Here is a 13178-nt window from a genome sequence, read left to right on the forward strand (position 1 = left end):
CTCAGGAAGGCTTGACATATGTCACCTAGAGCTGGAGGACTGGAATAAAGAATTTGAATCCATTTTTTTGATGTTTGCTGATGACTTGTAACCCCCACTGTCCCTCTTCTCCTTGTGCCTTACATCTGGGACACTGTTAAGAAAGCTCAAGTGCTCCCTCCTTTTGCAGCAGCAGGAAATTCAAAGCACACAAACCTCTGCCCACCCACACATAGGGACACTCACCCCTGCCCCACTTCATAACCACAATAGAAACTCCAAGCCAGTCTCCTTTCCCGGCTTTCTCAAGCCATTTTCAAATCAGCTTGTGAAGTCTGTCTTGCTTCCCCCGTAAGTCTTATTAGGTAAGTAATACACCTTTTCATACTCACTTGGTATGTGGATGGAGGAGGGGGTGGAGGTGTCACATCAGTCTTGACATCCAACCAAATTTTGGGTGAGAGTCCATCCTGCTACTACAAAGTGGTCATACAGGGACATTTAAGAATATGGACTCTAGTGCCTGCTTCCCCCATAAGAGAATTTGGAGGCCAGAGACTGACTGGAGCCACCTGCAATGGCAGGGCAAGAAAAGAGGTCAGTGGTTGAAATAAGCTACAGTGCTACCTGTTTGGGGGGAAAGGATGTGTGAGTTCGTGTGCCAAGAGAACCCAGGGAAGCTATTTTGATGAAAAGCCAAGACAAAAGGATCTCAGCAGTAAGAAGCTGTGCAATAGAACACCAGGAGCAGAAGCTGGGAAGGTCACAAAATGTCACCCAGAAAGTATCCACATTAGGAAACTGTGCAGTTTGGTGGTCTCAGCAGAGGTGGTCCCACAATACACCCCATATCACAGCCAGGTTTTGGACGCCTGCAGTAATGGGGGACATGAAAACCAGACAGTGTCAAATAAGGACTCCATTGGCTCCAGAAACTGAAATCTTTCATCTCTCTCTGCTCTCTCCTCCTTTGTTCCAATCCTGGAAGAACCATAAATTATGGAGGCAAGATGAGGCTAAAAAATAAAATAATGAAAGAACAAATTCTACTTTTTCTTCACCTCTCTGGACTGGTGGGGAGGAGAGGTCTTGAATTACACGTGAGACCTCTGGTTTCTGCTTAGGATGCAGAAATCTTGAAACAGCATCCCATCCTTATAAATAACAACAACAACTGACAATCTGGAAATTCACAACTCTTCTAGAACCCATTAGAGAGCTAAAATGACAGAGTAACCAGATAATCTGAAACCTAAGGAAAGATAAGAGCCTCCAAAGAGAGACAGGCCATAAGCCCTTGCTTACCTGGCACAGTCACCAAAAGACATTGGCAAGAAGAATTCAACTACCATTTTTAACCAATTGCTAAAGGCCAAGTGTGGGCTGCCAAAAGACTATAGAACCCCTGGACACTGCAGATACAAGACAAATTCACAACCACTCACAGGCTCTTCTCCGTGGACCTCACTGGGCACTCACAAAAAAGCCTAGGATGAGAGCAGGAGTCCTGAGAAAGTGTCCTTCCTGGTGCAATCCTGGAGAAGGAGGACAGCAGTCACTGCGGGAAAGGCAGAAGCCCCACTGGATCCTTCTCCCTTACCTCCCCATAGGAAAAAAAGCCTTACCCACTGTGGGAAGGTAAATGTCACCCTAATGCACTGTGAAAACCCACTGCACATGGGAGAAGAAACAATATAACCCTTTACCTCTGGGGAAGAGGCAGAATACATGCTGGGCCCAGAATCACACCTGGAAGAGGGGCTTCAGCACTGAGAATGCTACTCCCACCCAAGATCCAGGGAGATAATACCTTCCTAAGACTGAGGGTTAAGCAGAACAGCATACCCCTCAACTCTCACCTCCAGAGTAACATGCTTCTAGTAACAAGTAACGGTGTTCTACTGCTGAGACACAAAAGAGTGAAGAGAGACTCTCTCTGAGGAGCAGGAAAGGGAAGCAGGAAACAGAGGGCATACTCAAACGAGTTCTAAGAGAATTTAATGAAAGGACTATTTAGAGAGGGGAAGGCAGATTCTGGAACTAACAATGAGGAACGATTAGGCACTGAGAGATGGGCAACAGGAGGAAGCTGTTAAGGCTTGAAGCAGCAAGGAGGAGAAACAGTATAATTGGAGTGATAGCTAGAGTCAAGCAAGCAGGGCCACCTGGAAGGTGCTGCAGTGACAGGCGGAAGCAGTCACTGCCACATCACAAGGAATAAAGGTTCTGTGCTTTTAATTTCTCTCTCCTCTAGTCCTTTGATCTCCTGCTGGTGTCTCCCACTGGCTGACCCAACCAAAAGTCAGAGGGCCAGGAAGTCGGGGTGTTACAAGCCATAAATCAGCCCCTTGCGGAACAGGGCAGAGCTGAAAAGGGTAGAAAATGGACGGAGCAGGTGCAAATGGAAAATACCTAGCATAGTACATCCTAGCTTTCCTCCTGCAACAAGGTTGGCTCCATTTCCATAGACTTGGCAGCCTCTCCCTCCTTAGGGCTCAGACCCAGGCCTCTTCTTTCTTTCTAACCTCTCTCTAGGTGATATCATGCATTTCCATGGCTTGTGACATCGTTGGTATGCTGATTACTCTTATTACTCTAGGTCCTCTCCTTGAATCAGCTCCAACCGTTTTGACAGCGACTGCCACATTCTTGCTTACCACTCTCTAGCCACACTGGCTTTTCCATATGTCCTCACAGAAGCCAAACCCTTTCCTGACTTAGGGGTAACCATCCCCCTGCAAGTGGCTTCTCCCACCTGGCCCCCATGTCTCAGAAGCCATCTCCTTCTCATCCTTCAGGCTGGCTTAAATGTTTCCTCCTCAGGAAGTGTTTCCCTGGGCACCTTATTTGATGTAAATTATGCCTTCATCCCACTATTTTCTATCTTCACACCTGCTTATCCCCTTCTTAGCATGAATCACACTCTAGTTTTTCTGTTTATTTGGTTGTGTTTTTGTCAATCTCTCATACTATATTGCAAGCTCCATAAAGCAGGGATTTTTATGCTCTATGACTGTCTTGACACCCTTATATCCTCTGAGCCTAGGATATAGTGCCTGACATAAAGCAGGTATTTAATAAATATTACATTGGGACTTCCCTGGTGGCTCAGTGGTTAAGAATCCACCTGCCAATACAGGGGACACAGGTTCAATCCCCGGTCCGGGAAGATCCCACATGCTGCGGAGCAACTAAGCCAGTGCACCACAACTACTGAGCCTGCGCTCTAGAACCTGCAAGCCACAACTACTGAGCCCACATGCCACAACTACTGAAGCTCACAAACCTAGAGCCCGTGCTCCACAACAAGAAAAGCCACCATGATGAGAAGCCTGCACATTGCAACAAAGAGTAGCCCCAGCTCACTGCAACTAGAGAAAGCCCACGCGTAGCAACGAAGACCCAACATAGCCAAAAATTAATTAATTAATTAAAAATAAATAAATATTACATTTTCCACGTGCCAGGGACCATGCTTAGTTCCATAAAAATAAGGCTGCATTTAAATCCACATAACAACCCTAAGATATTCTTTTCATTCTCATTTTACAAATGAGGAAAAGGAGGTATAGAAAGGGTAAGTGACTTACCAAGAGGCACATGTTTAAGAGGTGACAGAGGTGAGATTCAAACCTAGACAATCTGATTCCAGAGCCAGCCCTTTTAACCACTATGCAGTACCTATTCCCACATTCATTTCCATGGGTGAAATAATGACTATGTGAATTAATTAATAAGTGGGAGGACAGACAGACTGTACCCATAAGTCAGTCTGGGGAAGTCTGAGAAAATAGTATTGAAGCTGAGACCAGAAGACTGAGTTTGCAAGACTGACACTTGAGAGGGGATGTGTGCAAAGCACAGAGAATCATACATGCAAAGGCACGGAGGCAAAAGAGAAGGTGATATGTTAGAGAAGAACAAGTAGTTCAGTTTACTTGGAATATAAAATGAGGAGAGGGGGGCTTCCCTGGTGGTCCAATGGTTAAGACTCCACATTTACACTACAGGGGACACTGGTTCGATCCCTGATCAGGGAACTAGATCCTGCATGCCATGTGGTCAAAAAAATAAAATAAAATAAAAATGAGGAAAGGGAGATAAAGAAGTAGGGTAGTAAGTCAAAATTGATGAGGCTAAATAGGAAAAAATTTCATAGTCCACACAAAGCAGTTGAGATTTTATCATGTAGATTAAAGATTTAGGAAGCCATAGAAGAAGTTTAATCAAGATGGAGACACAGCGGCTTCCCTGGTGGCGCAGTGGTTGAGAGTCCCCCTGCCGATGCAGGGGACACGGGTTCATGTCCCGGTCTGGGAAGATCCCACATGCCGTGGAGCAGCTGGGCCCGTGAGCCATGGCCGCTGGGCCTGCGCGTCCGGAGCCTGCGCTCCGCAACGGGAGAGGCCACAACAGTGAGAGGCCCGCGTACCACAAAAAAAAAAAAAAAAAAAAAAGATAGAGACACATTTAGGTTTGTGATTTAGAAAGCTCCCTCTGGCAATGGTGTTGAGCAGACTTTCTTTATGCTGAATACGCTACATTCTTTCAAGAAAAAAAAATTTCATGTAACCCTTCAGTGTCCGAAGATACTTTTTATTATGTTGCTTAAATATGCACAAATATATAACAAAACATAAGTTCCTTATTCTGGTAGCTTAGTCATAAAACTAAAATAAATAAATAAATATTTATCAAAATTAAACCAAACTACAAACCAAATTAAATTTTAATTAACGATCATTTAATGCAATGGTGTTTTACTTAAATGAAATTGCTACTCAGAGGGTGCAGTGGTATTAACTATTTTGATGCAGCTTCATTGGAGTTTGAAGAAAAGAGAAAAGGAGATCTGAAAAACATTGCTGGTGGATTTAAATTGGATCACCGTTAATGTGCTTCAAGGTAAAGAAACTGATTTTAAATTATATTTTGACTCTCAAACTAGACTTGGCAGAACTATACTTCTAGAATGTGAGGTTCAATTTCAGATTGAACCTCATGGGTCATAGCTTCAGTAGCTACAACCACAAGAATTTAAACATTTTATACATTTCTTTCTACGTCAGTCTTAAAATGCTTAATGTAAACATAGCCTGATCATCTGTATGACTACTTCATAATAATGCTCTGCCACAAGATTTCACTATCCACATTTGCCTTGGAGTTTATGATCCAATTACTACCATTTCAATTATTTTGGATTGGTGTGAGGAAACAGTTGGGTTTAATGTGCACATTCTGCTTTCTAGCATTTCCAACTGGATGAAAGCTAACCGATTCATGATTAGTTTCTGAAGGAAAGAAGGTTGTTCAGTATTTCAAACAGAGGAAACTAGAGGGAAAATTAAGAAAAGGCTGAATTACATAAAAAGGAATGAAATTGGGTCACTTGTAGAGACTTGGATGGACCTAGGGACTGTCATACAGAGTGCAGTAAGTCAGAAAGAGAAAAACAAATATCGTATATTAACGCATATATGTGGAATCTAGGAAAATGGTACAGATGAACCGGTTTGCAAGGCAGAAATAGAGACACAGACGTAGAGAACAAATGTATGGACACCAGGGGGGAAAGCGGGGCAGGGTGGTGGTGGTGGGATGAATTGGGAGATTGGGATTGACATATATACACTAATATGTATAAAACAGATAACTAATAAGAACCTGCTGTATAAAAAATAAATTAAATTAAAATTTTTTAAAAGGCTGAATCAAAGCTGAATCTACCATTTATTGAGTTGTTGACAATGCGCCATGTACTATGATAAACATCTTACATCCTCTGTCATGTTTAATCTTTACAAAAATCCTTTGAGATTTGTATTATCCATTTCTACAGATGAAGAAACTGAGGCTCAGAGAGATAGCAAATGGCAAAGCCAAGACTGGGACCATTCAGGACTAACTTTGTTACCGATTCCCAATGGGTCGGAGACCCCTCAATGGGTCTATGGGTCCTTTGCCTGGAGTTGAAAATGTCAATCAAATGAAACCAGATTTGGTATAGCACAGCAGAAACTTAATTCATTCATCAAGGAATGGAGAAGGGAGATACTTTGTCATTCGTACCAGTCCCTGAGAGCTAATGGATCCTTGCCTTGATTTATCTGTTTATTTCCAAATCACCTGGTGTTTGACAGAGCTGTTTTGTAGCTCTGCTTTAAGAGATAGGTAGTGGTCAACTGTCCTGAACCAGCTCTGACTTGACCACAGGAACGCACCTACACACACAAGACCTGGAAGTACCCAAAAGTTACCTCTGCTTAATTACTGTGCTATAATCTCTGCCCAAAGGGAGGATTTGTATTCTGCTAGGCACAATTCATGCCTTGTGCAAAGAAGCATGGAAAACTGCGTATGCCCCAGCTACCCCCAGCTGCCCCTGGAAATCTCTACCCTTTCCTACAGCCCTGATGACTTATCTGCCTCTTACCCCTTAAAATTCCCTTACTCCCCTCCCTTTGGGGAGAAGGTATTTTTAGAGCATGAGCTCTCCTTTCTCAATTCCTTAATCAATAAAAGTTTCTGCTGTGCTATACTGAACCTGGTTTCATTTGAGTGGCATTTGCAACTCCAGGCAAAGGACCCATTGAGGGGTCACTGACCCTTTGGGGATTGGTAACAACTTCAAGTCTATGCTCTAAACTACTAGGCAATACTGCCTAAATGAAAATGATTATATAGTACTTAGGTACTCTACCAAAAGGTGATTTAGTATTCTTATTTTATAAATCTAAAATCATGTTGAATTGTGGCAGGTAGATTCTGATAGATTTGTCCTTATAACAGGTCTCAATGGAATGGTCTTGGAAACACTGGCAACAAGGTAAAGTCAAAGGTAGAGGAAGAGGCAAAAACTACTTTAACACTAAATACCTATAAATAGAGTTAACAGTAATCCCTTCTATTGGTATGGAAATTCCAAATCAGTGATAATAGCTCTTGAGAGCAAGGTATAAGGGAGCTGCTTTGCCACCAAATATTATAATTTGTCTGTCTGGAGTTAACACTTTTTGTTCTTAAAACTCTGCTGGAATGTGCATTGGATTTTGTTTGTATTTCTTTGGGGGGGATGGGATTATGACCTTAAAAGAGTAATATGACCCTCATAGTAGAAAAATGATCATTGGTTCATTCCAGGAACCACGTAAAGATTTTCCAACAGGCAGATTAAGAGGGGTGGGAGAAATTTATCCACCCCCTAGAAATGGATCAAATTCAAATTCCAAAAACCTTTTTCATTTTCCAAAACATTTTTTTTAAATAGTAGCAAGCACTTTGCATTTAAGAGTTGGTTTAGAAAGTATTAACACTTCACCAAAACAGGCAGAGGAATAAACTGCTAAATATTATCAGTGGAAAGTAAGATGAATCCAAAATGATCATAAAGATATACAAAATGACGATATAGGTCAACAAGAAGTGAAATTAACTTACTAGAAATAAATTAACGCAAACCTTCGCAGTAATATATTTGTTGCTTGAATTTATAAAATAAAATCCAGGGCAAAGGAGGGGAGAGAGAAAGATCTCTTTCCATGGCCCACTGCGCTAATTCTCAGCTCCCATAAGCCAAATAATAATGTGTTTTCTGATTACTTCTATTACTACTATACTTACTCTACTTATTAAACACTTACATTATTCTAGGACTTTCTTTTAAACTACTATAGCAAAACAAAAAACAACCAAAAAGCCCACATTATTTTTCTAATTGTTCATTGGCTAATACGGAAAGAAGGACTGGTTAAGTCACAATCGCGTTCAGATAGGTTTGGCCCTCTCTAGGTTTCGTAGAAAGCGGCCCGGTATCCGCTTCCCCGGCGTTCCCCACGGCACCGCGGAAACGAAACTGCATTAGGCTCTGCCCACTACCTGCTGAGCAAGCCAATCAGGGCGCGGCCCGGGCTGAGCGCTTGCCGGGTGTCATGGCGGCCTGCAGACCTTGCTGCTCGTGCGTCTGGCTCCGGCCACTGGGCCATGGTCCCCTCCATCTGCCAGGGCGGGGTTGGACACTCACCCAGCTGCAGGTGCGAGCACTATGGGGTGGCGCGGGGTCGCGAACCGTGGCCGTGGACTTAGGCAGCAGGTAAGGAACGGTGTGCGTTCTCTGTTCTTTCACAAGGCATCATGACAGGCCAGCCCGAGTACATTCACCTCCTAGAGTAAGAATCCGACACCCCAGGTCTCTTTCCCCCTCTTTATCCCAAACCTAAACTCCAAATTTCCCTTTCCGGATTTTGAGTCTGTCTCTTGGCACCCTCCTTCTCGTGCTGTCTCAGCCTCGTGCCCTTTGCTTCTTGTTCCTCCCTTCTGCCCCACTCCGGGCTTCTTTTCCCCAGCTGCCCACCTGTTTTCCGTTCCCTTTATTTTCGGGGACTCCTGGGCTATGAAATGAAAAGATAATGCGTTGATCATTGATGCTTACGTCATCCAATTCAGTTTACTGCCTAAAAAGCTTGGCCTGTATGACCCTGGGTAGAAAGGGAAGGGCAAGGTCAGTTTATTGAACGCCGGTTATATGATACTCTCATGTTTAAGCCTGTAGTAAATGTATTAAAACAACAGAGGCTCAGAGAAGGTTAGGTAGCTTGCTCAGAGTCAACCAAAACTAGTACTATGAGGCTAGGTGGATTTTGAACTTGTTTTTCAAACCGTTACTCTCTTTAGGGGTCTGTCTGCCAGAATTCATGTCGAAAATCACTTTTTAAAAACTACCGGATTCATTTTTAGAATAAATAAAACTGCTAATGCTTACTTTATATATCTACACCTTTCACGTGTACTTTTAAAAAAACTTTGATCCTAGTTCATACAAAAGCCAGAAAATCTGGCTTTGAATCCAAGACTTCCTCCCTAAGTTACTGAATGATCTTTAAACAAGTTAGTTCACCACTTTCGGCCCCCCCAGCCCTCCCTCTCTGCCCCGCAAATGAAGAGACTGAATTAGATAAAGATTCAGCAAACTTTTTCTGTAAGAGGCTAGATAGGAAATATTTTAGGCTTTGTGGGCTGAATACTGTATCACATATTCATGTGTGTTTATAAACCGTCTAAAAATGTAAGAAACAGTCTTAGGTGAAAGGCTGTAAAGAAACATGCTGTAGTTTGCTGACCTCTAGGCTAGATGATCTCTAAGGTCTTTCCACCTCTGGCATTCCTTGATTTTGATTTTTTGAGGGAAAAGATATCTCTTCCATTCTTCAAGGACTGAACATTTATTCTTCTCTGAAGAAATGCCCCAGAACATTTTACTCAACAGACATTTCCTATTTGTTAGGCATGAGGGATTCAGAGCAACAAGATTAGCCTCTGCCCTCCAAATTTTTCATGAATAATCTACTTTGAATCTTTCATTTATTAGTCAACCTGGACCTCTTTTGTAACCTCTTTTTAAACCTGTGTTGTGTGTTGTAACAATGAGATTCATAAATATCATACCTGATGGGTAAATCAATTATTTTCTTTGTCATAAGTTTGTTGTTTGCAGCAAACTTTTTTGGGTGATTACTATGTACCACATACTTTATACTTGTTATATGTATTCTTTACAGTGCCCTAGGAGGTTGTATACTACTGTGGTAAATGTATTTAATACTTACAGTAACCTTTGGGGTAACTTTAATTTTCATTTCAACAAGTTATTTTTGAGCATCTACGATATTGAGTTACAAGGCACCAGAGATTGTCTGATGAGGAAGTAAGATAAACAGAGGTTCAGTGCTGAGAAAATCAGTGTGGGAAAGGTATTAGGTATGAACAGGGTGCTGAAGGAGCACAGAGGGATGTTTATCACACCCTAAAGCTTACTGTTCAAGGTGAATCCTGAAAGGCAAGGAGAAGGTAGCAGAGAAAGTGGCAAGCGCAATTGCAGAGAAGTGAGAGAGTGCGTTGAGTAACTACAAATAACTTACTGTGGATGGAGTGAAAAGATGAAATGTGAGTTAGCAACAAAGCAAGGCCAAATCTTAAAGGTGGATGTTTTGTTTTGTTTTGTTCGCAGGGGTGGGGGTGGGGTGAGTTTTGTATCAATACTACTGAATTTTTCTTGGTGGAAGTTGGAGTAAGGTGGTTACATTCCATACCATTTTGCAAGTGTTTCTAAAAATGTTCTTTAAGCACATCTCTCTCCCTGGAGTTCTACTTCCTGTGGCAGATGGCTCCTCTTTTCCCTTCTATCTTCCTAAGCTGCCTCCTCCCACTCTTCTGCCCACCAATAGGATCTCCCTGCTCATCTTATCCTTTTTATTATTTATTTTTTTCAAAAGTATTTTTTGATTAGGTATTCACTCACATGGTTCAACATTTAAAAAGCTCAAAAATCTCCTTCTCATACAGTTCCATAGCCACCCAGTGCCACTTGCCACTGATGTGTTAGCAATCTATTATGTATTAATATTTGAAGGTATTTTATACAGAAAAAATTACATAGGTCAGTTAGCACCAACTGAGATCATGAGACAAGTAACCACAAGTAACCAGGAAAGTAACCACCTGGTTCTTTACATACTATAAATTGCACACACCTGGGGAAAAAACAGTTTAAATTAGGGCAATCACCAAGGCAGGACCATAGGACTATCTGGTGGGTGGTCTAGGATCCCTAAAGGAGACACTGGCTAGACTCAAGAGAGGGAACAAAGAAAGTAGGAGGATTTGGTATTTGACTATAAATCAAGCATGGGTTTGAGAACATTGGGGGTACTGCAGAGCTGGTTTGTTTGTTTGCTTGTTTGTTTTTCTCTCACCAACTCATTCAGTCCCCATTGTAAATACAGTCGTCCCTCAGTATCTGTGTGGAATTGGTTCCAGGACCCACCGTGGGTACCAAGATCCAAGGATGCTCAAGTCCCATAGTCAGGCCTCCCTATTCATAGTTCTGCATCAGATGATTCAACCAACCGAAGACTGTGTTTACTAAAAAAAAATCCATGTATAAGTGGACCCTTGCAGTTCAAACCCATGCTGTATATTAGCTTTAGAAGCTTTTAACAGTGCTTCCCTGGCTCCACTTCTCTCCTGGTTTTTGATACAATTGGGAGGGCTTATTCTTAGCCAGGGTGGGGATAGTCCACTCCTTGGCTCAGCCTTGTCAGTATCCGTACTCTCTTCCTTGATACACTCGTTTGTCAGTTGGCAGACATCTGGGTTGTTTCCATTGGGGAGCTGTTATTAATAATGCTGCTGTGAAGGTTCATGTGCAGATTTTTACATGGACATATGTTTTCATTTCTCTTGGATATATACAGGAGTAGAATTGCTGGGTCATATAGTACTTCTTTGTTAACCTTTTGTGGAATTGCCAGATTATTTCCCAAAGCAGATACACCATTTTACATTTCAATCAGCAGTGTATGAGAGTTCCAATTTCTCCACATCGTCATCAACACATAACATCCTAATAGATGTGAACAGTATCTCATTGTGGTTTTTTTTTGTTTTGTTTTGTTTTGTTTTTCTCATTGTGGTTTTGATTTGCATTTCCTTAGTGGCTAATGATGGTGAGCATATTTTCATTATTTGTTGGCCATTTGTTGATCTTCCTTGAAAAGACATCTGTTCAAATCCTTTGCCAGTTTTTAAAACTGGGTTTCTTTTTATTAAGTAGTAAGAATTCTTTACATATTCTAGATACAAGTCCCTTATCAGGTATATGATTTCAAAATAATTTCTCCTATTCTGTAGGTTTTCTTTCACTTTCTTGATAATATTCTTTGAAGCATGAAAGTTTTTAATTTTGATGAAGTCAGATTTATCTATTCTTTTCCTTTTGTTGTGCTTTTGATGTCATCTATAAGAAGACGTTGTCTAACCCAAATTTATGAAGATTTATTCCTGTGTTTTTTTCCTTAGAGTTTTATAGTTTTAACTTTTACATTTAAGTCAATAATCCATTTTGAGTTAATTTTTACTTATAATACGAGGAAAGGGTCCAACTGTATTAACTTTTTTGCATATGGATATCCAATTGTCCCAGCACCATTGGTTGAAAAGACTGTTTCTTTCCCCCATTGACTTTATCTTGGCACCATTGTAGAAAATGAAGGTGTCTGCAGTCAATCTTGGAGTTTCTATTTGGAAAGCAATGAGGGAAATTTTAAAGGATTTAAGGAGAGAAATGATCTAGTTTGTGTGGTAAAAGGCTACTTTAATCAACAAGGCAAGGGTGGTAAAACAAAAGAGACTAAGGTGGTAAATGGGAAAAACACTTAAGAAGACAGCTTCTGGGGATATATGTATACATATAAATGATTCGCTTTGCTGTACAGCAGAAACTAACACAACATTGTAAAGCAACTATACTCCACTAAAAATTATTTTTAAAAAAAAAGAAGAAGAAAGCTTTTGCACCCCAGAAATACTGTGTCATTCAGATTATCCTGTGCCTTGGTTTCTATGTTTTTCCTAAAGCAGCTCTTAAATTCCGCTGTATCTTCAATAATGATAGTGAACTCTATCCCTTTTTAGTTTGTTTTTTGCTGGTTGGGGGCCTGTGGGGCTTGGTAACCTTTAGTTCTTCTATTAGAATCTTTAATTGCTTTATACTAAGCTGGGAATTGTACTGATGACCTAAGTCCTTTTGTATTGAATTTTTATTTTAAACAGAAAATTAGAAATATCCTCTGGAAAACTGGCCAGATTTGCAGATGGCTCTGCTATAGTACAGGTAAAAAGTCCAAGTTGTTAAATTTTCATCTTAAAAATGGTTATCAAGACTGGTACTGAATATCTTTACAACATCATGTAACTTCTTAGAATTTTGGTATTGGAAATTAATTCAGACCATTTCTAGTGTCAGAACCATTCCAGACAACCAGGGAGTCAGAGGACTAGGTATATTAAATGAACTTTAAGATCTCTCCAAACTTGGGGTTCTGTTTTATTCTTGTAAACTCTGTAATGCTTTTCTAGAGAAAGTAATTTTACAGGTTTCTTCAATAGTAATACTTGGGAAATTTTTTATAGGCTAAATTTCCTAATAAGAAGTAGAAAATTGATTGGATGTGACTACGCTATCAGTGAGCCTTTTCCCTTTAGTTCTGTTGCTTTTGAAAAACTTAGTGACTATTCTAATACAGATCATGATCATGCAGAAGGGATTAAGATCGGACTACTTGTGAATAATTATTTTCATAGTCATTGTGTCATGGAATAACATTTCTTTTACCTTCATTTAACTGAGGGAGGATTCAGTC

At 40.8% G+C, this 13178-nt stretch overlaps 1 protein-coding gene and 1 long non-coding RNA gene across 3 annotated transcripts in view; one reads left to right on the top strand and one right to left on the bottom strand.

Moving 5' to 3' along the window:
* Nucleotides 1-13178, bottom strand: part of LOC112404858 (uncharacterized) — a 189668-nt gene that overhangs the window by 132309 nt on the left and 44181 nt on the right. The window contains exon 3 of one of the 2 annotated variants that reach the window (XR_003004231.1): nucleotides 11805-12053. The exons of the other annotated variant lie outside the window; for it this stretch is intronic. This is a non-coding gene — a long non-coding RNA (uncharacterized LOC112404858). Of the gene's footprint in view, nucleotides 1-11804; nucleotides 12054-13178 lie in introns of those variants that run through there. 2 annotated transcript variants of the gene reach the window in all.
* The window catches only part of PNPT1 (polyribonucleotide nucleotidyltransferase 1), a 38519-nt gene continuing 33251 nt past the window's right edge, over nucleotides 7911-13178 (top strand). Inside the window, exons 1-2 of the mRNA XM_024752983.1 lie at nucleotides 7911-8071; nucleotides 12589-12649. Of these exons, the coding sequence (XP_024608751.1) occupies nucleotides 7911-8071; nucleotides 12589-12649 (222 nt within the window). The remainder of the gene's footprint in view (nucleotides 8072-12588; nucleotides 12650-13178) is intronic.

Source organism: Neophocaena asiaeorientalis, unplaced genomic scaffold, assembly GCF_003031525.2.
Source record: "Neophocaena asiaeorientalis asiaeorientalis breed wild unplaced genomic scaffold, Neophocaena_asiaeorientalis_V1.1 scaffold100, whole genome shotgun sequence".
Lineage (NCBI taxonomy): Eukaryota > Metazoa > Chordata > Mammalia > Artiodactyla > Phocoenidae > Neophocaena > Neophocaena asiaeorientalis.